This window comes from Podarcis liolepis (assembly GCF_965112155.1).
Source record: "Podarcis liolepis genome assembly, chromosome: 1".
Taxonomy (NCBI): Eukaryota; Metazoa; Chordata; class Lepidosauria; order Squamata; family Lacertidae; genus Podarcis; species Podarcis liolepis.
The window spans coordinates 17527811-17555363 of record NC_139554.1 but is presented as its reverse complement, the minus strand read 5'-3'; the positions used below and the strand labels follow the sequence as shown (position 1 = coordinate 17555363).

At 45.4% G+C, this 27553-nt stretch overlaps 1 protein-coding gene and 1 long non-coding RNA gene across 8 annotated transcripts in view; one reads left to right on the top strand and one right to left on the bottom strand.

The window, feature by feature from the left end:
* Positions 1-27553, top strand: part of EML1 (EMAP like 1) — a 136638-nt gene that overhangs the window by 47042 nt on the left and 62043 nt on the right. For 2 of the 7 annotated variants that reach the window (XM_083517571.1, XM_083517570.1), the window contains exon 1: positions 25472-26735. The exons of 3 other annotated variants lie outside the window; for them this stretch is intronic. In XM_083517571.1, coding sequence (XP_083373697.1) covers positions 26666-26735 — 70 coding nt within the window. In that variant the 5' untranslated portion in view covers positions 25472-26665. Of the gene's footprint in view, positions 1-25471; positions 26736-27553 lie in introns of those variants that run through there. 2 more of the 7 variants (XM_083517568.1, XM_083517567.1) reach the window with 1 other exon arrangement.
* On the bottom strand, positions 4483-26352 carry LOC310685886. The gene is made up of 4 exons (XR_014515584.1): positions 26225-26352; positions 24162-24291; positions 6789-6938; positions 4483-5459 (listed from the first exon to the last, which is right to left on the bottom strand). It is a non-coding gene; the product is annotated as an uncharacterized lncRNA (long non-coding RNA).

The window sequence follows — 27553 nt, the reverse complement described above, 5'->3', positions numbered from 1 at the left end:
AGTGTTTGTAACCTGTGCAGCAAGCAAAACAAATTCATCGTTTCTTTTGTGATGGGTGGTGCAATATAAGTTTAAAATAGCCCCCCCCCAACAATAGGTGACTTGACTGCATGATTTAGTCAAGGAAGAGCTGTTATCTTCACGATGTAACCTCAAACACCCCCTCTGTGGTTTGAACACGCAACCACAATCCATGTATTGAACAGAATGTGGTTCAAAGCAAAACAGTTGGATCAAGTAAAAATCAGGGTTGTTTTTTGGTTGGGGGGGGCTATTATAATTGACTTGCTTCCTGTCGAGATGCCAATGGGCGCATTGCAAGGATGCCCCCAAATCGGCATCCATTATTTATGAGTCGGCAAGGCAAAATACAGTATTTTAAAAGATTAATGAAGCTCCCAGTTTGCACTAGAGTTTCGTGTTGCCGGGCAACAGTCCTGACGGCTGGTCATTTTGAGTTGGAGGAATACTTGTATAATCATATTGATGCCAAAGGGGCTCCGTTGTACCTTCTGCCACCAAACCCCATGGGAGGTGGGATCAGACAGCTTCCCTTGGCGACAAGCTCATGAAAAGGCCACACCAGGGAGTGCGGAACTTAAGCTGGAAAAGCATGGGGGGGGGGGGAGTACGACTCAGCCTCACCCATGGGATATGAACCAAAAAAAGAGAAGAGACAGTTGCACCATTCCAGCACAGGAAGTGTTTCTTGGGTGAGAAAGGAGGCCAAACAGAAAGATAAAGCACGGGTTTGATTGTAGGAGATTGTACTTAAAGAAGTACAAAAACGAGGCAGAGGAGATCGATTAGAGGTGAACCTAGACAGTGCTCATCTGAGCATCCTTTTCATTGCAGTTTACATATCCTCTGTCATGGAAACCAGAAAGTGGTACTTAATTAAATGGATACACCAAAGTTGAGAAGCCTTCTCGATGTCGTTCCCATCATTCCTGGCTATTGTAGTTGCATTGGAGACCAGCAACATCTGGAGGTTCCCCACTTCTGACATGCCCCTTTATCTAAAGTGCCAGACCTACAGTACACAGACTTGGGTGTAAGATCCATAGGGCTGGCTCCAGAAAAACACGTTTGGGGAGAAAACAGGTAACCAAAACTGTTGCTTGGGGAGCATGGGTGTGGGACGAATGGAGTAGTGGGCAATATATTAGGGGAGTTATACACTTTTGCACACTTTTGATTATAGGTGCACAGAACTGGGAAGCACGTGTTCAGGGTTCAACTGAAGTTGCTAGAGGATGAGAAGAACGGGCCTGCACTCAAATCTCTCTACCTTCCTTCTGTCTGTGCCCTTTGTAGCACACCCATGACACCACAGAAAGAATAAAGGGTTATTTAGCTTATTAGCCATTTCCTGAAAAGAAGTCTCTCAGTGACCTGGGGAAAGGTTAAGAGCCATAAGGGCATTGCAGGATGTCAAAATGCTTGTTCAGCGATGGTACAACCCCACCAATCTGCTATTCCCCACCTGCCTGCCTTCTGTCTTATAAGCAGTGAGTGTGTGGCTATACCTGCCATTAGCAGTGATGAGATTCTTTTAGCCCTCCTGATAGTTTTTGGCTGGGTTATATGCCTGCTTTTCCTGCTCTTGTTATATTTGTGTATGTTCTAATTGTTGGTTTTAGATGTTTGGGTGTGGGGTTCCTCCCCCCCCCTTGCTTCCTAAGTTGCCTTGAGTGCCTTGGGACTGGGTGACTGTTATTTTCTAAGAGATCACTTTCTAATATTGGGTCTCCCCGAGTTTAACTTCCAGCACCCCCAGTTAAAAGGATCTCAGTGGGGTCTCAGGGCTGGGAAACACCTCTTCCTGAGACCTTGCAGAATCACTGTCAGTCAGAGAGGAGACAGTCCTAAGCCAGAACAGCTATTGGCCTGATTAAATATAAGACAGTGTGGTAAGAGTGGCAAGAGTGTTGGACTAGGACTAGGGAGTTGTTGTTGTTGTTTAGTAGCTTAGTCGTGTCCAACTCTTCATGACCCCATGGACCAGAGCACGCCAGGTACTCCTGTCTTCCACTGCCTCCCGCAGTTTCGTCAAATTCACGTCGATAGTTTCGAGAACACTGTCTAACCATCTTGTCCTCTGTCGTCTCCTTCTCCTTGTGCCCTCCATCTTTCCCAACATCAGGGTCCTTTCCAGGGAGTCTTCTCATGGGGTGGCCAAAGTATTGGAGCCTCAGCTTCAGGATCTGCCCTTCCAGTGAGCACTCAGGGCTGATTTCCTTCAGAATGGATATGTTTGATCTTCTTACAGTCCATGGGACTCTCAAGAGTCTCCTCCAGCACCATAATTCAAAGGCATCAATTCTTGGCGATCAGCCTTCTTGATGGTCCAGCTCTCACTTCCATACATCACTAAGAAAACCATAGCTTTAACTATATGGATTTTTGTCAGCAAGGTGATGTCTCTGCTTTTTAAGATGCTGTCTAGGTTTGTCATCGCTTTTCTCCCAAGAAGTAGGTATCTTTTAATTTCGTGACTGCAGTGATCATGGAGCCCAAGAAGGTAAAATCTGTCACTGCCTCCATTTCTTTCCCTTCTATTTGCCAGGAGGTGATGGGACCAGTGGCCATGATCTTAGTTTTTTTGATGGTGAGCTTCAGACCATATTTTGCGCTGTCCACTTTCACCGTTGTTAAGAGGTTCCTTAATTCCTCCTCACTTTCTGCCATCAAAGTTTTGTCATCTATGACCAGGGAGATCAGGATTCAAATCCCTGTTCAGCCATTAAACTCAGTGGGTGACCTTGGGCCAGTCACACAGTCTCAGCTTAATCGACATTACAGGGTTTTTCTCGTTGGGAGGAGGAGACTATGCATGCCACCTTGAACTCCTTAAAGGAAAGGTGGTATAAAAATGGAATAGAATAAATAAATGAAATAAAAGGCAGCTGGACTAGGATATCGGCCGTCTCTGAATCTGTACATTGCTATTGAAACATGCTGGTGTACAATTTGCCCAACGAGACTTTGAATGCTCTTTCTGTTCTTTCTGAATCATAGCCTCATAATTCCTATACATCACAATATTTCCCCATTGCCATAGTGACTGCTTGGTAGAAAGGCAAAAAACTTTGAGTTGTGGCAGGGTTTCAGCGCACCCAAGACCACCCCCATCCCAAAGACTGAAGCTTGGCTCGCATTATTTGTTTACATCATCAAGCTATTTATTGCTCCCATCACCTTCCTCAATGAGATCATTTAGTTAAGATGATGTTCTTTATTGGAGTAGCCTCAGCAAATTACAGAAGCATCTGTTTCTTTGGGGGAGGGGGGATTTCTCTTAGTTGCTGGAACAAAACTAGCCAAAGAAAATTTTGTCACCCGAGGAAACAACCTTGCTTCAATACACTGCATTTAATAATATTTTTTTGCAGTTATGGTTTTCCCTCTTCTCCCTTGTCTTTTTCTTAAAAACAACAACTCCACAGGCAAATAATGACGTATGCAGCTAAATATACAAAAATGAGAAAAAAATATTAACAGATAGCAGGAATGACATTAAGCAATATGATGGTGCACGATCACACTGTTTTTCTTGTATTTATGAGTTTTGGCTGGCTTGATCACTGTGAATGTGTGGTCAGGGACAAAACTAAAATGTTAATTTTCACCTGCAGGGGGTAGGATCTGAAACAAATTATCTGCATGTGAAACACAGCAGTTTGGGGTTTGAATGGACAGAGAAAAATAGAACAGGAGAACTGAGAGTTATAGCTGGACTTAGCAGAAACCGAAGGTGCAGACTTGCATAGGTGTCTGGAAATCTATCTGCTGCCTTTTTTCCTTTCTTTTAAAAAAGAAAACTGGTTTATTCCAATAGGCTCTCCTCGTTTATATTTGCAAATCTAGCAAATACTTCAAAGGGACCGCAATTCCCCAGTGTTTTCATCCTGAAGAAACTAAAGAACAATTAATTAATAAATCATATTATAATAATTATTATTCATTATCATCATCATCGAGTCATTAATCATCTCAGGGGAGTACATGAAAAACAGCAGTTTGGGGTTTGAATGGACAGAGAAAGATAGAACTGAACTGAACTTGCATCTAGATTTAGTGGAAACTGAAGGTGCAGATTTCTGGGGGGGTCTGTCTGCTTTCCTTATTTGAAAGGAAACTGGTTTATTCCAATAGGATCTGCTTATTTATATTGGTAAACCTAGCAAATGCTTTAAAGCAACTTTAAGTCTCCAGTGTTTTTATCCTAAAGAAACTATTATTATTATTATTACACATAACACTTAATTATATAGTAGTAGTAGTAGTAGTTGTAGTAGTAATAATAATAATTCATTGTCATCATCATTTATTTATTAGTAACTTTCTATACAACTGCCTTAAGGGCGATGTAGGAAAAGGTGGGGAGGAAAGACTGGGTGAAATCTGAATTGTTTCCCAAAGGGGTTCAGTTTTTGCAAGTGTTCCAAGTATTCACCACCCCCTCCCCCAAGGCCCCAAACAAGTCAAGATGGCAACAGTGGCTGATCCCCGAATCAAGCCCAAGAATCCCTGGCAGGAAACTGATGTAATGCACATCATTTCCACAGAGGGGAAAGTGTCCTGGGGCAGGGGAAAGTACAGATGGAGCCAGAACCCTACACAATCGAGACAAGCACAACGTTGCCAGCAGTCTACCTTGATCCTGCTCACAAGCATTCGGGCAGGCGTGCTCCTACCTGCCAACGTCCCTCTTTGAATGCTTGCAATGATGTCATTATAAATAATTGCTCGGAAATAGCTGCTTGTATCCCTCATCTTTGACTTTACCTGTTCCAAGGCTTCCTTTGAAGCAATAATCATTTTCATATTCATATTCAGCTTCAATTCTCTTCAGGCTTTTTTTTGCTTCAGCGGCTGCTTGTTTTACATGCCCTCCCACCTCCTCAACCTGGGTTCTTGGCATTTCTGCCACTGCCGTCTAGGAATTTAATGCACAGTCTCTGCTCTCTCACTCTCTGTCTCCTTCCCTCCCTCCTTACACTGAGCTGGTTTGCTTGCCGATTTGTATTTATAATGCTTGCATTCATCCTTCTCTGGAATCAATTCCAGGGGATCACAGCCGTTCTTCCCGACACCTGTTTGCAGATGATTATCCGCACTTGTGAAACATAGATGAGCAGGATGTTTTCGGTAAACTTCCTAATTTGGTTGCAGCCAAAGAGACAAGCGAAAGGTAGATGAGCTTGTTCTGCCGCCCAATTGTATCTTTTCCCTACAATGTCACACACTGTGACAATTGCAAATTGCGACTCACATTGGCCCTTTGTAATCATAAGACTTTACTTTATTCCTCAGTCTTGGATGGCAGCCAAGGGAAATGTAAAGCAGCAGAACTGTGAAACATGCCATTCACTGGAGTCTTCTGATGGGTGACCTCTTTGATACCCAGTGGTTGGTGAGCTGGGATGAGTGTCAAATTGGCACCATCCCCTCGTCTGAAAAAAAAGGGGGGGCTTTGCTTATTAAGCTGCTGATTTATGCTTCTGTTCACTGATGCACTGTTTGTTTGGTGCTAATTGTGTCGAGGCTAAGAAAACAATGGCCATTCTTCTGTGTTTGAAAATAGCATACGAAGGAACAAGAGACACTAGAAATGGGTCTGGGGCAGAAGTAAAATTCAGGTCATTAGGAGCCCTTACTGCTTGTTCCAGGCTCACACCAGTTTTGTGTGCAAGAGAGATGGAACACCAGGAGAACACAGGAATAAACGACCTGCGTATTAGGGGTCACATTGGAAGGGCCTAAAATAGTCACTGCCTGTATACCCAAATGAAAAGAAAATATGTCATACAGGGGTTTTGTGCAGTGTTTTTTTAAAAAAACCTGACTGAAGTTTAGTTCATTATTTTAAATGCCTCCTTACTAAGAATAACGCCCGCTGCACCGGTGACAGAAGCGTTTGCAAATTCCCCACTGTCCTGCTACGTTAATTCTGCTACCACCACCCCGGTTTACAAAGCAAATCCCTGATTATGCAGCAAGCAATATCCTGAAGAATGCAAACGTTTATTGTTAGCAAACACAAAAAGACCACTGTTCTTGGTTCTGCTTCAGCGGTTGTCAGGCAGATATCAGAAAGTTGGGACACTTGCAGTGTTCAGAATTGTCGTCGTTGATAGGGCTGAGCAGTTGTATACAGGCATACCTTGTTTTATTATGCTTGGCATTATTGCACTTCAGAGGTATTGCTCCTTACAAGGATGTGGGTGCAACTGCAGGCGGGCCGGCCACTTCCAAAGGAAGGAAGCCCCCCGCAAGTGACGCCCCTCTTCTGGCCATGGGAGAGCAGCTGGCTAGGGCTGGAGCTGGGTTTCCCCCCTCCTGCCCCTGCAGGCAGGGGGACCTGGCTTAATCGATGCAGGGTTTCCCAAACTGGGGTCTCCAGCTGTTTTTGGGCTACAATTCCCATCATCCCTGACCACTGGTCCTGCTAGCTAGGGATGGAAACCCTGGACTACAGTGCAGTGTACACATAACTTATATATGCACTGGGAAACAACAACAACGTGTGATTCGCTTTATTGCAATCTTTGTTTTATTGTGGTGATCTGGAACCGAACCCACAATATCTCCAAGGTCTGCCTGTATACCCTTCTCTGCCTTCTGCTCTACCTACCTCCCAGTTTAACTAGTTTTTCAGAACTAATTTCAGAATGGGAGCATATGCTGTTCACTGTAGTTTTCAGTTTGCGTCCTTCCCCCCACCCTCAGAGGTTCTAACCGGAAGGAGCACATATAATGCAATCTTAACTGTGTCTACTCACAAGTAAGTCCTGTTGAATTCAGTGGGGTTAGGACAGCAGCCTTAGGTGCATCGCTAATAAACATCCAGACAAAAATGAATCCTGGTAGGATTACAGGAGCTGATTCTTTTTGTTTTAATTAATGTACCTGTGTTTCCACGTGTAAGAAATCTGTATGGAAGAAAGAGGTGAACACTCCATATATTTCTGGCAGCTCAGCTATTACAACCCATAATCACCCCCTCATTTTACTTAATCAGAGATTTCCAGCTTGGAGGAGGGAGGATAGCCACCTCCTTGCAACCCATCACCATAGCTGGAACCAGATGAAAGGAAGAAAGTGAGGAATCCATTGAGTGTTTCAGGACTCAAGCTGGGGAAATAGATTTGGCTTTGAGCCAAGCCACTTCTCTCTTATTCTTATTTCGGAAGCCACTCAGCTTATTTCCGAGCCAACCTGTCAGAAACCAGGGTTCAGACTCACTGGACCAAATCCGATGATTTTTTAAAAAGTGGACAAACGAACGAGAAGGCAAATTAGGATGGGAGAAACTTTCTTAGTCACATTTGAATTTTTTGTTAATTCTCTAGTAGAAGATGGAACGGCTTCATTTCATACTTTGAATCCAGGTTCCTTGATAGAAATTTAGTATTTGTGGGTGGAAAATCTCATCATACCATTAAAATAAAAGAGCAAAGAGCAGTGTGGTTGTATATGCACGGATCACAAGAGCACATGCAACTGAAGCTTTCCTTGTTGTTGGTGACACAGCAGTCCCCACCGCTGAAACAAACTGCTGCTCAATTCCCGAACGCCTCTTTGGCAGCAAAACCAGCTGTGGGACCAACATGAAACGAAGCTTTGGCTTGTGTGCGCATATTGCTTGGATTTCGGCCAATTTCGAGAAGACAGAGCACCCCTTTGCCACATGTTAGCCAGCCTGGCTGCGCGAACAAAAGGCGGACGTAAATACATGAGAGGGTTAACTAATCCACATTAATTCGCCCTGCGAATGCATCCTGATGTGCGGAAGACTAATTGTAAGCCATGCTTATAATTGCAAAGGTACAAAAGAAGATGGTGTGCTTTGTGGCACTGTTAATTGCAAGTAAGTAAATCCTTAAGGTGGGGCGCTCCAGCGGCTGTACCAGCACAACCCTAGAAAAGATGGCGAACAGGTAGGTTTCCCCAGCTTCCCAGGTGGGTACAAAATGGCACAAATATCTTGGGTTCAAATTCTAGTGAGGAGAGGGAACTCAGTAAAAAATTTCAGGCGAAAATGATTAAAATTAAGGAAGGTAAAAAGCTGCCTCACACTGAGCTATACCATTGATTCACTCACCTCAGTACTATATTGTTTACACCAGGGTAAGGAACTTTTTGTCAGTTTGCATTTCTTAGTACAGTGCTACCTCTGGTTACGTACTTAATTTGTTCCGGAGGTCTGTTCTTAACCCGAAACTGTTCTTAACCTGAAGCACCACTTTAGCTAATGGGGCCTCCCACTGCTGCCGTGCCGGTGCCGCACAATTTCTGTTCTCATCCTGAAGCAAAGTTCTTAACCCGAGGTACTATTTCTGGGTTAGCGGAGTCTGTAACCTGAAGCGTATGTAACCCGAGGTACCAGTGTACAAAAAGTATTGATCTGATGTGTAGAGATCTTTCCTATTCCAATTAATTCAAGAGGGTTCTGGAAGCTTCTCTGTGTGAAAGAAACAAGCAGAAGGTTCATGATGTTTGGGTTATTCCTTCAGAGAAGCTGATTACAGCTGGTTTAAGCTGGTTCTGTTATCTCTTCAGTCAAGGTCATGCTGACTATAAAAGTAGGGCCAGAAGGAGCCTGGGTTTCATTTTCTTTCTGGTGTGGTGTTCTACAAACAGTATGCTTAGTGTTAAGGTTTTGTTTTATTTTATTATAAGTAATTGTAAGTTTAAGTTAAGTCTGCTGCAAGTGGATTTCCTATGGACAGTGCCAATCCTGAACATATTGGATTTGTGACCATTATGCTCATTTGCCTTCAGTAGCAGTAAAGCTCTGCTAGATGAAATACAATTGCCTCTGGTCTATTTTTGGGGAATCCTGCAGCAAGTTTAAGTTTTTACTCTGCTAACTATACATCGGAGTACTGCTCTGGATCATATCGAGTAGAATTCCATGACACTTTTTGCAACCCAAGGACCTCATTCCCTCATGGGCAAGCATCCAAGGCCCACATGCAATGAGTGGATGGAGCCAGAGTCACATCTGTTCCCTTAAAAGCAAGCAGCATGGCCTTGGATATTCCATACCCACATTGTGTCAGAACACTGGTCTCAAGTCTACATCCTGAGTGTAGGTATGACCTGTACTCCAACATCAACTGCTCCATAAACTTCAACTTACTACAAATGCCCGACAGGAGGGAACCAGCAGTAAATCACATTGAGCAAGTTGGAGTTAACTCTTTCCTAGCAAAAACAGGATCGGTACAGGACTGTTGGGCCTAAGGAGCACAGCAGCTCATCTCCAGTAGGTCCTGCCCCCATGAAGCAGTTGCTGAGACCGAAGGCCCCTGTCTCCTGACAGTTGCTTAATTCCCTCCTCCTTAGGGCTTTCCCCAAGCAATCTGAGACTGTGTCTGCATGAAGCTAACTTCTCCTCCACCTGCCCTCTTCATGCCTCTCCTGGTTCTGGGAGACCAGTGGGAAGGGGAGCTTGTTGCAGCAGCAGGAGGAGACACTTGTGACTCTTCACCAGCCAGACCCATATCTGCCTCTTGGCCTCTCTCCTATCCAGCCTCCGCTTCTGCCTCTGATTCTGGACGTCTCTCTGCCACAGATTTTCTCAGCTTACTAAACCCTGTTACCTCTTCAGCTTCTGACACCTCCTCTTCCCAATCTTCTCCCTCTGACTGCTCATCGTTCTCCCACCACCAGTCCCCTGGCTCTGAGCCTTCTTCCCTTGGGGGTTCCCCATCTGGTTCCTCCCACCATTCCTCTGTATCCAACCAATCCAAAGAGATGGCCCTTTCTTCACTTATACAACAGAATGCACATTGCTTTGAGGGTGAGCCATGATGCAGGCAGCTAGCTCTACCCTTGTTGTAGGCAAAAGGTAAAGGTAAAGGACCTCAGGACAGTTAAGTTCAGTCAAGGCGACTATGGGGTTGCGGTGCTCATCTCATTTTCAGGCCAAGGGAGCCGGCGTTTGTCCACAGACAGCTTTCCGGGTCATGTGGCTAGCATGACCAAACCGCTTCTGGCGCAACGGAACACCGTGATGGAAACCAGAGTGCATGGAAACGCCATTTACCTTCCCGTCGCAGTGGTACCTATTTATCTACTTGCACTGATGTGCTTTCGAACTGCTAGGCTGGCAGCAGCTGGGACAGAGCAAGGGGAGCTCACCCCGTCATGGGGATTCAAACCTCCGACCTTCTGATTGGCAAGCCCAAGAGGCTCAGTGGTTTAGACCACAGCGCCACCCGTGTCTCTCACCCCTGTTGTGTACTATTCTAAGCTCTCTAGAGGGAAGGAAAATATATAAATAATATTTAAATTATGAATATGATGAAATGATGCTCAAATTATTTTTTAAAAAGTGCTCACACTGTTGCATTTTCTCACAGCTAACCAAGAAAATATTGGTTTTTTTCCTTCTTGCTTTGACAGTGCCTCTGCTTCATTCGGTTCAGCTTGCTTTTTCTTTGCTTTAACCACAAGCCGCGGAAATGTCGAGCCAAAGTTGCCACATTAAATAATGCATAAATCCAAGCAATTATGGAAAAGAATCATGAGCAGCAACTTTGAAATGCACACAGAAACGAACTTAAAAGGAAGAACATTCTTTTAGAGGCTCTACCTCAATTATAATCCAAAATAGATTTACTGTTGTTTCACAGTTGCCTCGGCAAAAATTGCCTCAGCTGTGTCCATGGGAAGTTTTACCTGCAGGCAAAGAGAATCGGAACAGCTAATAGCAGAAAGAAGGCATCTCATTGACACCAAGGGAATAGAAAGATAAGGCCTCAAGGTCCATTTACCTTGTCGTGTTTTCTGTGTGGCACAACAGCCGTGATTCATTTTGTGGTACAAGGCTGACATCATCCATTTCCCTGTGGTTGCTCTTGAGACATTCCTTAATCCTGTGACAATGTTGTGGGTTGCCTTGATGGATGTTTCTGCCCACAGAAATAGTCTCAGATATTCTGATTTCTCCAGTGTAGCTGGGAGCAGTTTAGAAGTTCTCTAACATAGCTGAAAATGCTTTGATGAAGTATCGGTACAATTCTTGTTAAGCACTTGTACATTTCCAAGCACAATTCAAAGTGTTGGTGCTGACCTTTATAGCCCTAAATGGCCTTGGCCCAGTATACCTGAAGGAGCGTCTCCACCCTCATCATTCTGCCTGGACACTGAGGTCCAGCGCTGAGGGCCTTCTGGCGGTTCCCTCACTGCGAGAAGTGAGATTACAGGGAACCAAGTAGAGGGCCTTCTTGGTAGTGGCACCTGCCCTGTGGAATGCCCTCCCACCAGATATCAAGGAAATAAACAACTATCTGACTTTTAGAAGACATCTGAAGGCAGCCCTGTTTAGGGAAGTTTTTAGTGTTTGATGTTTTATCACATTATTATTATTATTATTAATAATATTCTGTTGGGAGCTGCCCAGAGTGGCTGGGGAAACCCAGCCAGATGGGTGGGGTATAAATAATAAATAATAAATAATAAATAATAAATAATAAATAATAAATAATAAATAATAAATAATAAATAATAAATAATAAATAATAATAATAATATTACTAAGCAAAAACGGACATTCAAAAATCCGGATCTCTTGCTCAGGGGTGGGGAACCAATGGCTCTCCAGATGTTGTTGAACTCCCCAATTCCTAACGGCCCTAGCTAGCCAGACCAGTGGTCAGAGAAGATGGGAGGTGCAATCTAAGAACATCAGGAGTGCTATAGGGTCCCCCGTCCTTAGCTGATGTTCATGGTTAGCCCTGGTGCATTGCAAGTAAACACAATTCTGAATTCTAAGTTTCCGTGAGAAAATAACCCTCATACTACAATACCAACGGTCCCTCATTCTTCAACACACATTATATCTTGCTCTCACCGGGTGGATAATTTACAGCATATAAATTTATCCATGCGGTATTATTTATTGGCACTGATTGCTAATTTAACCAAACGTGCAGCTGTTCCCCAGAGATGGCCCTATTTACCTTAATTGCATTGTGCCCTAATGAGAAAATTATTTTACAATAACCTCAGGAAGCTGCAAAGTGGCACACGCTGGCTAGTCATAACCCTTTATATCGAGCTTGCGGGGCCTGCTTGCCAGGTGGGCAGAGAAATCCTGTGCTCACATTAATCCAGGGGTAGAGATATGGGGAGTGCCAAAGTGTGATCAGCCCTAGAAGGGGATTGGGGGGGGGGAAACACCCCACCAGCAGCAGAAGATATTAGCAAAGTGCTATAAAAACAACACACAAACCTTTAGAATCTCTGGAAACACAGTCAGGGACTGTAATGGCACCCGCTTCCTGCCCTCACACAGAGGGAAGCCTCTCTATTAAAAATGCCCAAACTGGAGAACAACATTTTAAAAATGAATGCAATGAAAGAGAAACTGCAGAACCAGACAAAAAGAGCCAGATCTCCTCTCCCCATATTTGGTGTTAACTGATGACATCCCCCAAAGAATACTGGGAAGTGTAGTTTGTAAAAAGTAGCTCCATTAGGGTAAACTACATTTCCCAGGATTATTGGGAGGGGTAATGTGGTTTAAAGGACGTGGGTGGTGCTGTGGGTTAAACCACAGAGCCTAGGACTTGCCGATCAGAAGGTTGGCAGTTCGAATCCCCACGACGGGGTGAGCTCCCATTGCTGGGTCCCTGCTCTTGCCAACCTAGCAGTTCGAAAGCACATCAAAGTGCAAGTAGATAAATAGGTACCGCTCTGGCGAGAAGGTAAACGGCGTTTCCGTGCACTGCTCTGGTTCGCCAGAAGCGGCTTAGTCATGCCGGCCACATGACCCAGAAGCTGGACGCTGGCTCCCTTGGCCAATAAAGCGAGATGAGCGCCACAACCCCAGAGTTGGCCACGACTGGACCTAATGGTCAGGGGTCCCGTAACCTTTTTAATGTGGTTTAAATGTGTGGCATGTATACAGCCTAAGCATAACTAAAATGAATACATATTCACACTGCTACATCTGGTTCCCTCACCTTCCTGTGTTGTCTCCGTGCTAAGTTTTAGACCAGGCATAGGCAAACTTGGCCCTCCAGATGATTTGGGACTACAGTTCCCATCATCCCTGACCACTGGTCCTGTTAGCTAGGGATGATGGGAGTTGTAGTCCCAAAACATCTGGAGGGCTGAGTTTGCCTATGCCTGTTTTAGACTGTAAATTCCACAGGGTGGGGACCTGTTCTTTTGTACTTTGGTGACACGCCTGTTGATGGTGCCAGCTTTCGTATGCTTACCTGTCACTGGTGAGACTATTCCATAATTGTGGCACTGCCGCCGTCAAATCCTTATTGTGCATTTTGAAGGGGTGGCACTCAGAACAGCACCTCCTTGGCTGATCTCCGAGTCCAGCTAGATGACTATTTACAAACCAAAGCAGGAGCAGCTTTGAGTTAACTTGCTGTCGAGAGTTCATAAAGGAACCTGGCTTGAATACATTAAAATATATATTTTGCAGTTCCCACAGGTCCTCCCTTATTTACAGGAATGGTTGCATTTTATCAGATAGGCAATGGAGCACCAGGTATGTAGATATATTGCCATATGCCTTTGTATCTAATTTGTTTCGGAGTAGCTATGGTAATAATGAAAGCTATGAATCTAACTCGGAATGAATTACTTTGAAAACGCTCAATAACAGTACAGCTCATCTGAGGCACTTGCTCTAGACAGACTGTTTTTAAGTTGAATGCTCAAGGAAATGCTTGCTGAACCTAGTTGTGCTTACTCTGAAGTAAGTCCAGTGTTCAAGTAAGTGTGGACAGGAGCGCAGCAATTTGACGTCCGCTTACTCAACTCTCTTTGAACTCAGTGGAACAAATTTTTGTGTAAACATGCGTAGGGCTGGGTGGGTTTGGTCTGTTTCTCATGCTGCTAAAGGCTAGCGATGAAATTTACGGCTAGGGATGGATGTGAAATTTCATTTAAAAGGAAACCTACCTAATTCAAAAGGCTGATTTCAATTCATTGGAAAGATAACACTATGGTCCCCTTTGATCAATGGATAGAACATATGATAACCCTTGCAACATATGAACGGATTGCTTTTAGATGCAGATCGTGTATGGATAAATAGAACAATATTTGGTATGCATTTATAAAAAATATAATGCCTTGTTAATCATTTTATACTTGTCAAAATGCTAATATTGCTCATATACCCATATTTCATATTGTAGTACAGTTTTAGACACTTTTTGTATTTGTTTTTAATTTTGAATTTCCTTTACCGTACTTTATTTCTATATTAAAAAATTTCATTATATGTATGTGTGTGTGTGTATATATATATATGTATATATATATATATGAATATTTTAAAAACCCCATCCAATTCACACTGTCCAAAACACAATGCAAACTGAAACATGTGCATCCTTTGGCGTCTGAAGCTCTCCAAATTTTGGATTGCAGTTCTGCAATCAAGTAAGGTGTACAAAAATGCACGTACAAAAATTTAAAGTGTGCATATAATGTATCTATAAATAAAAATAACATCCTCTGCAAAAATGCAGTACAGTGGTACCTCTGGTTACGAAAATTCTTTCCGGAGGTCCGTTCTTAAGCTGAAACCGTTCTTATCCTGAGGTGCGCTTTTGCTAATGGGATCTCCCGCTGTGTGTGCGTCTACGGCGCACGATTTCCGTTCGCATCCTGGGGCAAAGTTCGCAACCAGGAGCAGCTACTTCCGGGTTAGCGGAGCTCATAACCTGAAGTGCTCATATCCAGAGATACCGCTGTATATTAATGGAAACCAGCACTAAAATGCTGATAAATTTCCATGAGGACTTGAAAAAGAAAAAGAAAACTTATGTTTGAATGTGGAGAACTAAAAGATCGAAAGGAGGAGAAATTGTGAGAAACTGAGATTGACAGATTAATCCATCCCTGTTTGAGATTAGCCCAGTTTAAATGGTAGTGATTCGTAATCATTTCTGGATTTGAGCTGCAAACTTCATAAAGTTTACTACTGTGTAGATAGGCCCATAAGGCCACCACTTCCTGCATGTCTTCCTCCCCACCCCTTACAAATAGACCTTGAGCTGATTTGGAGGCCCTAGCAGGAAAGCATAGCTATCATAAACTGTAGTTTCTTTCTACCTGGGGCGCACAAGCTCTTCAGGACGGAGTGAAGTGGGAAAGACCTGCCATGCCAACCAGTTCAGCTGAATCGAACCTGGAAATCCATGTTGTCAGAGCTGCCCGAGGTCCCAGCTCACAAAGGACCAACGCTGGTTCGTTGTTATATACAAAAGTCTTTATTGAAGTTCAGTTTGTCTTTCACATCAGCAGCGTGCAGCTCTACGTCTGAAACTCTAGACCGCCGAAGCTCCGTCTGAGTCTCCTCCCCCCACCAGTTTAACACCAGTTTAAGACCCTAGCCTTGCTCCACCTCTTCCTTTGCTCTTTCCTCCTCTGGGTCCTCCTGTCAGCTGGGGTCTCGCCCTTCCTAGACTCTTCTGACGCTGAGTCCCCTGATTCTTCCCCCTGCCTCCGGCGGGCTTTAGGACCTGGTTCCCCATCCGGGTTTTCTGCTGTCCCGCGCGCCTGTACATTTGAACTTGGCGCACGCGCCCAGCCGGCAACCTTCCTCCTGACCGTTACACTGCTCCTGTCACTGCTTCCCCCTTCGGGAAGGCTAGCTGGACCCGACCTCCCTTCCGTTCCCCCACTCTCCGACAGAGGCGTGGTCAGTCCCGACTCATCTCCTCTCCCTGCTGGAGGAGATGCTGCCCCTGACACCTGGGACTCTTCCCCCCCCCCACTATGCTCTGGTGGGGAAGCTGGTCCTGATCTCCAGCTGCTGCTTTGGGAGTCCCCGCTGGCCCCCCGTTTTTGGTGTGTCCCCCCTGGGACCCCCCTTGCCCTGACCATGGGCACCTCCTTCTGGGAATCTTCTGATTCGCTGGAGAAGCTCATGGAATCTCTCGGGTCACTGCCATACTCCCCTACGCTCCCCTCCGATTCGTCCCCTTCGCTCTCCATCTCCTCTCTCCCCTGTGCCTCTGCTCCTGAGCCCCTGACACATGTGATAACAGGTACTGTAGCCAAACAGTTCTTGGATCCAGTATATCTTCTCCCATTGAGCTACGAGTAGCTTTTAGGGGGTGATTTATATTGGGGAAATAGCACAGGGGGGGAAGATTCGTCCTGCACTGCAGTCCTGGGCCAATCCACCCCAGCCCCTACTGCTTTTATCTTTTGGAATCCAGCCTGCCTTCTTCTGTCTCAGCCTGGCTTCCAACCTGGGTATGCATATAATTTTTCACGAACCACATTTTCATCTAAAATATTGCAAGGCAGCACACAACTTTTAAAAACACCAGTCAAAAACATATTTTAAAAACCAAGAATATCAGATACATCCATAAAAGCCAATCTCAGGTTTGAAAAGTCTGTCTGAATACAGTGGTGCCTCGCAAGACGAAATTAATCCGTTCCGCGAGTCTCTTCATCTTGCGAAGCACGGCTATTAACGGCTTAGTGGCTATTAACGGCTTAGCGGCTATTAACGGCTTAGTGGCTTTAAGAAAAAGGAAACAAACTTGCAAGAACTCGCAAGACGTTTCGTCTTGCAAAGCAAGCCCATAGGGAAATTCGTCTTGCGGAACGACTCAAAAAATGGAAAACTCTTTCGTCTTGCACGTTTTTTGTCTTGCGAGGCATTCGTCTTGCGAGGTACGACTGTAATAGTTTCCAGAAGATGTCAAAAAGCGACCAGGAGCAGCTCCTGTTGAACCTCTATTGGCAAGGAGTTCCACAGGACAGGGCCTGCTACGCTGGTGAAGGCCAAATGAACCTCTGGGGCATGTGGGATTGCCACAAGTGCCCCATCACTGAGAATGCTTCAGTGCAGGGCTGGGGAGCCTGTAAATGTTCTTGGATTACTGCTGCCATCGTCCTTGACCACTGGTCATGCTGGCTGGGGCTGATGGGAGTTGGAGTCCAACAACATCTGGAGGGCCACAGATTCCACACACCTGCTTTAGTGGTCAGGTTGGGTGTTCTTTATAAGTCAGCAGGACCACCCCCCTCCTCCCTGTTGATTCTTTTAGTCCTCTTGTTGGCTACATTATGCGCCCTGCCCAGTGATATCATTGATAATTTTGTTGTTGTTGTTTAGTCGTTTAGTCGTGTCCGACTCTTCGTGACCCCATGGACCAGAGCAGGCCAGGTACTCCTGACTTCCACTGCCTCCCGCAGTTTGGTCAAACTCATGCTGGTAGCTTCGAGAACACTGTCCAACCATCTCATCCTCTGTCGTCCCCTTCTCCTTGTGCCCTCCATCTTTCCCAGCATCAGGGTCTTTTCCAGGGAGTCTTCTCTTCTCATGAGGTGGCCAAAGTATTGGAGCCTCAGCTTCACGATCTGTCCTTCCAGTGAGCACTCAGGGCTGATTTCCTTCAGAATGGATAGGTTTGATCTTCTTGCAGTCCATGGGACGCTCAAGAGTCTCCTCCAGCACCATAATTCAAAAGCATCAATTCTTTGTCGATCAGCCTTCTTTATGGTCCAGCTTTCACATTGATAGCAGCTGCCAAAATTGGTGGGAGAACTGAATTTTAAAACAAAACACAAAACAACACCGTACCTAAATGCAGGCATATGAGCCACACAGAATCTTTTGATTTTTGGTTTCAAATGGATTTTTTTGCGGGAAACTTGTTATGAATGACACGATGAAGATGTTTGTTGCATTGACTTCCAGGTATTTAAGCATTTTAAAAGATGTAATTTGCACTTGCAGCTTCGTAACGGCGCACAATGGAACTCCTTGCTCTTGAACTAAAATTACATATTTGTCGCAATTTCGTGTTACAATGTCTGTGGGGGATCCCAGAGATATGAATTACCATGCTTTTGATGTGGAAATGCTAAAGTGTATCTTTTGATACGCAGTACATAGTAGTTTTGTTAATCAGTCATCTTGCAACAAGATTAGGGATAATGAGGGAATACTGTATGGGGAACAGCACGCTCAATATCCAAATGCTCTTAACACTGAATTATGAAGGGGGTGGGGTGGGAGAAAAAAATCCCTTTGCCTTAAAATCAGAATCAATTATGCGCTCGCATTAAGCTATGGAGACAATTCTTAATCATATTGTACCAGACTTTGCAGAAGCTCTTTGAATGGAGAGAGAGTGCCTAGGCCTTGTTTGCATTCTGATCCTTTGCGCTGAAAAAGTTTTAAGCTATGACATTTAACCACTTATGTGTATACCTCAGAGGTTTCGACAAGACATGTTCATATTGGTCTATTCATAAGGCTTTTAACATATCATAGTTACAAAGCAGAGATTCTCAAAATGGTTTTCCTCAGAGATACCTTGGGTTAAGAACTTAATTCATTCTGGAGGTCCATTCTTAACCTGAAACTGTTCTTAACCTGAGGTACCACTTTAGCTAATGGGGCCTCCCACTGCCGCTGTGCCACTACCGTGCGATTTCTGTTCTCATCCTGAAGCAAAGTTCTTAACCTGAGGTACTATTTCTGGGTTAGCAGAGTCCCTAACCTGAAGTGTCTGTAATCTGAAGCGTCTGTAACCCGAGGTACCACTGTAATGTCACATCTTCTATAATTCCAAGGCATATGTTTACAGTCAGGTGGCTTCCAATTCTCTCTACCTCCTCACCCCCGCTTAACTAATTTGGGCTTGTACAAATCTATCAGCTATGTCAGTGTTCCCCAACCTTGGGTCTCCAGCTGTTTTTGGAATACAATTCCCATCATCCTTGACCACTGGTCTTGCTAGCGAGGGATGATGGGAGTTGTAGTCCAAAAACAGCTGGAGGCCCAAGGTTGGAGAACACTGAGCTATGTCATTTACTGAACAATGGGTTACCCAAGGCTGTTTCAGTGATCTTTCCCTAGTTCTGAAAGATCCATTAAAGATGCTTTCAAATCTATCATACTGCTGTGCGCACTTGTGAGCAAATCATTTCTTCTTCTTCTTCTTCTTCTTCTTTTCATTTTGTGCTTCACTAGCCTAACAAGATTGTAATGCATCAAGCAATTTATGCAATGCAATTATCCGACTGTTTCCCCTTTCCCTAGCCTTTGGTCCCTGAATATAATAGCATCATGGACCTGCATTCAGAGACTTAAACCTAAATCATCCTGGCCCAAACCATGGCACTGATTTGCACAATGCACAGAAGTTCTCCTCTACGGAAGATTTCTGAAATAATTGGTTAAATCCCCACCACCACACACACATTGGCCAATGGTATAAGCCTTTAAGTGAACACTGTTATTCCGTTGTTTTTAAGGTGGCCAGCTGAAAGTCCACAGGCCAAATCTGACCCCGGAGACAATTCTATCTGGTCTCTGGTGACCTTATCAAATTTGAATCAAGGTACAGTGGCGCTGTGGGTTAAACCACAAAGCCTAGGACTTGCCGATCAGAAGGTCAGTGGTTTGAATCCCCACGACGGGGTGAGCTCCCGTTGTTTGGTCCCAGCTCCTGCCAACCTAGCAGTTCGAAAGCACATCAAAGTGCAAGTAGATAAATAGGTACCGCTCCGGTGGGAAGGTAAATGGCGTTTCCATGCACTGCTCTGGTTCGCCAGAAGCGGCTTAGTCATGCTGGCCACATGACCCGGAAGCTGTACGCCGGCTCCCTCGGCTAATAAAGCGAGATGAGCACTGCAACCGCAGAGTCGGCCACGACTGGACCTAATGGTCAGGGGTCCCTTTACCCTTTACCTTACAGTGAAAGAAAAAAAAGACTCATGTGGAAAACAGAAAAAGGGTTTCAAAAGTTCTAAGCAATAGAGGTTCTCCCCATTTACAGTACAATTCTTTACATTTCTCCTTTGCCCCTCACTGAGTTCAATGCGATTTACTAACCGGTAAGTGTGTAAAGGATTGCAACCTTAATGTCACCATTTCATTTTGCATGCAACATCTCTTATATGAGTCTTTTTTTTAACCTTTGGCCCCCGGATGTTCCAGGACTACAACTCCCATAATCTGGAGTCAGTTTAGCCAATGATCAGGGAAGATGGGCGGAGTAGCCCAGCAACATCTGAGGACCTGAAGAACAAATAAGTGTGCACACTTATTTGCACATAATACTATGTTGTGGTACATTTAATCCTATTAAATGCATTTATATCCCCACTTCCCCTGAGCTCAAAGTTGCCTATCCAAGCAGGCTTCCATTAATAAACTTATCAGATGTGAATTTGTTAGCTTCTGCAAGGAAGTTGCATCATGTGCCTTCGTGCCACTCACTGGGCCCACATGAAATCATACATTTGTGAGATACCACCCAATTCTAGTTCCAAACCTGTTCTGGTGTATAGATTGAGAATACATGTCAGCTACATCTTCTCCAGTCTGAGCTGATCCTGTGTTGCACCATTCCTCCTCTCCTACTTTTCAGAATATGATGAAAAAAGCCTGTTTATTAGCAAAACTGCTGTAACCCTGGAATTCTACTGTGCTTGATCTCGGCAAGAGGGCATCTTTTACTAAAATGGTTATGTTTCTCGATGCAATGATTCATTAACCTCTCGCTGCAGTAGGATCTCCACTGGTACACGCAGAAATTGTTTTGTCATCAAAATCAGACATGATAATGAGATTTTCATGGATTTATACAAAAAGTGTTTGACATCTTAATGAAGTATAGATTACACGTGCATTGACATCTCACCAAGAGTGCTGTAATTATATTAAATCTTACTCTACTCAGTGGGAAATTATCCTACTTAACCATTTTGCAAGCGATAGAAAAATATCACCCCAATTCAGCTCTAGCAGTTTTAAAAAGATTTGTGTACATTGTACCAGGATGTGAACGGGGATGTGTGTTCAAGATGTGCATTCCATTGAAATAAATTAAGTGAAGGCATCCACGTTCAGAAGCACATTCAATTTGCACTTGTGGTTTCAGAGCCAGCCAGGAAGGCACCTTTTGCACAGATACCTCCTTAGCTGCACTGGGGAGATATTTAAAACCAGAAGGCCAAAATGAGCAGCTTTGTTTTCCATTAAGAGATTGATGACTGTATATTAAAAGCAACAGAAGAAATTACAGCCCCTAACATCCTTGCAGTATGTATCATTTTATAACTACCCTGTCATACTTCAGCTTTTGTCATCTATGGCCGGCATCCAAACCATGTCACTGAGCAAATCTGCAGAACTGTGAATTATGCGTTTTTGTTAAGATGACATTGCTTTGATAAAAAGTTGTATGAATGACTTTTATTGGATTGCCAAATGAACACTGGGGAAATTGGGGAGTACTTGTTTGTTCTTGCAAGTACTGCAGTCTGCAAAGCTCAGAAAGCTGGACTGAATAAGCAGCAATGATTTAAAATACAGTAAATATCACATTCACTTGTACGCTTTCTGTCCTAATCCTGAATATTTGTGCCAGCAAATCTTCCAGCATCTCTGGCGTAATGTTTTAGCAGTGCCAAGGCAACGTCTTATTTTGCAAAAGCATCCTGGCACAGTTTCGGTGCAGCAGTTCACTCTAAAAACATATTTGCTGAAGTTAGGGTTGCAAGCTCTGGTGTGCAAGGTCAAGGAGCAGAGTCGCGGCGAAGCTGAAAAGGGAAGCTGGGGGTCCAGGGGGTGGAGATGGACTTAATAGGATGGGCTGTTGCTGGAGCACAGCCTGGAGGGTCAGGGAAAAGGCAGTATGAGTGTGAGAGTTTATTGCAGGTGCAGGAGGAACTTTGAGCCTCTCTTGTGCTATTAAAGCCACATGTGACTATTGTTAATGCAGGCTGGAATGCACAAATAAATCTAATGCACATTGTCACCTATGTTTGTTTTGCATTCACGTTAAAGATAAAGTGAAAGGCTCAAAACAGCTTATGGGTGAAAATGCTCAGAGTCTTGAGACTGAAGTGTTTCACTTCCAGGGTAATCGCCACTGCCTCTCTGTCGTTGTCATGCTTGTGCAAGATGGAATTTCTTCTATAAATCAGCCAGCTGGTCTCTATCTGCATGCAGCTGTTTGTTTCCCAAATGGCCTACCTTCCTCCTCTGAGAAACTAGGGTATTGCTTGCTTCCCTGCTTCACCAGGTGTCTTTCAGGACAAAGAGTTCACAAACTGCCATAATAATAAAGTGATGATACATTTCTGAGCGCTTTGGACTTCTAGGAGTTGGAAGGCAAAGTTGTGAGCTCCTGAGAGGCGTCTGAAGGTGTGTTCATACTTCACTGTACAGTACTGTATTCATAAAGATTATTTCTGAGTAGCGATGGTTAAGATTGCATGTGCATTGCCCCTAGATGTGCAACTGCTGTGGGTTAATGTGGTTTTTGCCTAGTTGTAGTCTGTGTAACATAGGGAGGGACTTTAGTCTCTGTAGTTGCATTTAGACATTTCCAAGAACAAATCTAGTCTTGCATGTTTCCCCCCTCCCTCTCCGATGTAGCAGTGAGACGGGAAGTTTCCAGTTTAGACTAACAGTAGTTTAGCATGCCATCAAAGCCCTAAACTGTGGCTAATTTTAACTACAGCTAGTAAGAACAAGCTACTGTCATAACCTAAGGTTTGATGTTGGCATCTTCACTAACCGTAGTTAAGATTAATCACAGTTAGTCTGAGGTCAGATAAAATGGTTATAAAAAATAGAAGTGACTTCTTGCAGCTATGTCAGATGAATGCACAAACCTTGGCAAGTTTTCTGCACCCAAATTCTGTAATGTCAGTAACAGCCCAAAAGCTATTTGAACAGAAACTAGTTTCCTACTAGCACAAATTATCCAGGGCATAATACAGATATATTATGTTTGTTAATCAGCTTCCTGTGCTACTACTGTATAGTCTTGTTTGGGAGTTCATATAACATGATCCCTATTGCATTAGGGAATCCCCGCACGGAGATTCCCTGCATAATTTAGAACTCTGCACAGTCAGGAGGATCCAGAGGAGGAGATTGATGGGGCCAAATGACCCTGCTCTTCCTTTTATGCAACAGGAATTGTGTGAGCTACAAGCACCTGAACAGGGCATGTTTTCATGGGAAATGTGAAGGAAGAAAAGCTGTTTCTGCATTTCACATATAAAGGCACAAGGGTTTTCTTACCCACAGTTACGTTTGATATTTTGGAGACTCTTGCTTTAAATAAGAAATGTTAGGGATTGCTGTACTTTGCTTGTACGGCTCCAAGTCTCTCATCTAAATTGAAGCAAGCATTCTTGGCTGCATCGTCTCTTTTCATTAAAAGCATTGCCTGAGAGCTGTAATTCAACCCTGGGACTAAGCCCAGTTTTAGGTCACTTATGCTGGCCTAAGTGCGTTGTTGATTCAGCACCACAGTACCTTCCAAGTATGGTGACTGCACGGTATCTTCTGCTGAGATAAAACTAAGACAAAGTCAGTAGTTCATTTTGTCATATACTAGAGACATGAGGACTCAAGCTGTACCCTCTGATGCAGAATCTTGTCCTTCAACCTTAGGGACACTGGCGCCCATTAAGTAAAGGTAAAGGGACCCTTGACCATTAGGTCCAGTTGTGACCAACTCTAGGGTTGCGGCACTCATCTCGCTTTATTGACCGAGGGAGCCGGCGTACAGCTTCCGGGTCATGTGGCCAGCATGACTAAGCCGCTTCTGGCGAACCAGAGCAGCGCATGGAAACGCCTATTTATCTACTTGCACTTTGACGTGCTTTAAAACTGCTAGGTTGGCAGGAGCAGGGACCGAGCAACGGGAGCTCACCCCGTTGTGGGGATCTGAACCGCCAACCTGCTGATCAGCAAGTCCTAGGCTCTGTGGTTTAACCCACAGCGCCACCTGCGTCCCGCCCATTAGTAAGAGGAAAAGGTTTAGCACGTGCTCAGAAGCTATCTTTCTTACGCCATACGTTCCAGGACTGATATGTATCATTCAAAACAGGGCATGGCGTTTGCTGTACCTAAGCTATATATCTCATCTGAACTTCATAACAGAACCACACCTTTCTGCTTTACATTACTGTGGAATTAAACTTCCATCCTTTTGTTTCTCTGTCCACATTCTTGTGGACTAGAACCCACACTCTACAGTCCCGTCGTACATTGAAAGAGTAAAATAGCTTCAGCAGTTTACTACCACTCTCGCATCAAAAAGCGTGGTTCAAGTGTGTGTCCTGATAACGAATAAACCTTAAGGCTGAGATGCTATACTGCACACACTTACCTGGGAGGAAGCCCCACTGAATTAAATGGGTTTATTTCTGGATAAACGTACCACACATGTGCTTAAACTGTGTACACGTTGCTGGCTTAAAACGCTCTTAGGTCATTCTTTTCCTCACTTCGGATAGTAGCTAGTAATGGGGGAAAGCACGTTAAAAAGCAGTATTTTGTAAGAAATGACAGGATAGATAGAGGACAGATATGTATTATGGGTGATATGTACACCACTTCGCAAACCACAAATGTGCACACGGACCGAAGCTATACAGCCCAATCTTATGCATACTGCTTAATGAGGATTACTGCAAATTTTTAGGGATCCTCTTTCCCCCTTTCCCTTTATAATAGGCAGAATCAAACTTTGGAAGGGGGGAAAAACTCATCAGCAATACTTTCATCTTTGTGCGTGGTACAATAAATAAATTGCAGAATTCTTTTCTAAGTGAATAGGCAGTTTTATATTGTCTTGCAAATAAATAATCCACTCCGTTTTTGCTCCCTTTTCTTCAGCCTCGCGCCCCTCAGACCACTCCCCTCAGTAGCTGCAGATGTCATTCCCAATATCAACTAAGGCTGTTTGTTATTCCTAGACACGCCTACTCGGGAGTAAGGCCCATTGAACTCAGCGGGGCTAAGTTGCAAATAGGCATACTTGAGGTTGGATTGTATATCTGCAACCCTAGACGCGTTTACTTTGGAGGAAGACTCATTGTCTCAGCTGAGGTTTACTTAAGAGTAAATACGCAAGTAATTGATCTCCACCGGCTGAATAGCGTTTTTAAAATCCGGCTGAATAGCGTTTTTAAAATCCATGCCAGCCAAGCACCCCTCAACTCCACCCATTCCCCGGATCTATTTGTTCGGCTCTTCTTTCGGCAAATCTCTTTCCTCCTTTCACTTTCCTTCCTACTGGACTTCGCTCGGCCCTTCGGCGCCTCCCCATCCTCTCGCCCCCTTCTTCGCTCCAGATCCTCCCTCCCATGCCTGTATCTTGAAAGCTGGCTTGCAAATCACTTGCCCAGTGGGGCTGGCGGGGTCGAAGGGAGGAGCCGCTCGGCTGAGGCTGAGCTCGATCGGGCCAAGGAGGGTGCGGCCAAAAAATGGGCTGCTCCTATTTCCTCTAAGGAGGCCAGGATTTATTTGGGAGGGAAGTCCGTGCATGTTGGAACCTACGTTTGACGTTCTGGAAGTGCTACTCCTCGAGGACATAAGAAGTGCGCGTGTGATGATGGTGCGAAAAGGCACTCTGCGCATGCTTCGGAGCGCGGTTTTCATTTTTCAGCGCGATTTCACGCCCAGCCGGCTTAGAGCAATTACCGCAGGCTGCAAAGCTGAGTCGAATCCACACGCAGTCAGTACACGTGGGATTATCGCGCGTCGTCCCTCGCTCGTGGCAGCCCAGGCTGGATCGTGACCCGTCTGGCAAAGTTGGGAAGTGCTTCCAAAGCACAGCTCCGTAGGCTTTCCGGGTAATTCTTGGAAGCCGGGCCCGTTCACACGAGCCCAAGACACGTGCCGTGTCTTGGGCTCGTGTGAACGGGCCCGGCTTTCCCCGCCCTTAATCCCAGAAATGGAGACATGCTAACCTAGTCCTATTACGACTCCTATCGTCGCGCTCATCCCCGGCGACTTTTACGGGACAGAGGAAAAGAAAAACGGAGAAAACCTCCTTGCCCAGCCACGCATGCATTTCTCCCCACCAGCTTCCAAAAAACACCGCCTTTTGGCCATTACCGGCCTTACCAATGCCCCCCCCCCCAAAATCCCATTGTTTGGAGGGAAGCCCTCCTCCTCCACGCGCGCGCGCTCGGGGCTCCCTTTCCTTCGGCGTCATTCAAGAGTGATGAATGGGTTGCGTGGGCGAGGCAGCGTCTTCCTCTCCCTAGCGCCACCATGCTCACCTCAAACACCACCTCCCCAAAGGATGAGACCCCAAACCACAACATGGGCGCACACCTCCCAATCAATAAAAATACATAGCAAGCTGAGGTTTTGCCCTGCCCCCCCCCCAAAAAAAAATCCTGGCTACGCCCTTGCCTCCACAAAAAGGATTCCCACCGCCACCTTTTACTTTAGGTGGTCCCAAATTTCGGAAAGCTCACTAGAATGGAGAGAGAGAAAGCGCGTTCTTAAATATATACATATTAAAATTTCAGAGGAAAGCCGGCCGCCTGCCCCATCCTCTCTCCCCTCGAAGAGGAGGAGGAGGAGAAGCGGCGGCGGCGGCCCAAGCCACGGTGGAGTGACTGCGTTGCCGTGGCAACCGGCGGAGGCAGGCGGGCAGGCCCCAGCCGCCTCGGCTTCTCCTCGGCGCGGGGTGTGTGTGTTGTGTATGTGTGGGTGGGCGAGCGAGCAAGAGGCAGGGAGCGGGAGAGGCGACAGCGAGAGGCAGGGAGAGCGAGAGAGGAGCCGGGAGAAAAGGAGAAGGGAGGCCGGGGGCTGGGGGGCGACGACCCCTAAGTGGGGGGAAGACAAGGAGGAGGCGGCGGCTGAGCTGGCTTCGGGATGATGGAGGACGGCTTCTCCAGTTACAGCAGCCTCTATGACACCTCCTCGCTCCTGCAGTTCTGCAACGGTAAGAAGAACGGTGGGGAGGGGGGGGGAGAGAAGTGGGGTTTCTCTCTCAGATGCACACACGCCCAAGGATTTTGGGGGGGGGGCTATGTGTGGCAAAGAAGCCCCCGCCGTCCTGGCTCCGGTATGTTGCCTTGCATGCAAAGTCCTGCTGCTGCTGCTGCTGCCTCCGCCGCCTACTTCTGGCCAAGTAAGGTGGATTGTGTGGGGCGAGAGGAAGAAGCTGCCCAGGGGAGGAACCCACAAGCTACCCCACCAGCTCCCCAGTTATCCCAACCCGGGTGAAGCGCGGCGGGGCCTTTGCTCGGCTCGCCTATTCCCCCCCCCCCACGAAACTGGGGGACACGGGAAAAGAGGAAGGGAGGGAAGGACTTGGCTCCTCCAGAGCCACAACCCTGTTTTTGCCTGACAGCACAGCAGAGAAATAGTTTTCTGTTCCTGTGTGTGTGTATGCATGCACACATATATATATCTTTGCATGCTTGGGAGAAAGCTCATGTCTGCTGTGCAGAACTCCCCCCCCCCTTCTGCTTTGCAGGAATGTGTAGACGTGTGTAGTGGAAGATGCAATACAGAGTTGGAAAAGAAAGTGAAAACTCCCCATGTTGTGTGTTTGGGAAGGGATTCGTTTCCGCTTCTTCTGGGGTTGACTTGTAGGGACCACCGCTTTGTGAACCGAAAGGCTTGTCTGGGGCGACCTCTTTTCTGTTTTTTTGCAGACCTTTTGGTTTTGAATGAGCGAGGGAAAAGCCTTCCAAAACGTCCGAGGAATGTGTGTTTGCCAAACCATATTTTTCATATGAATCATTGACGTTTTGT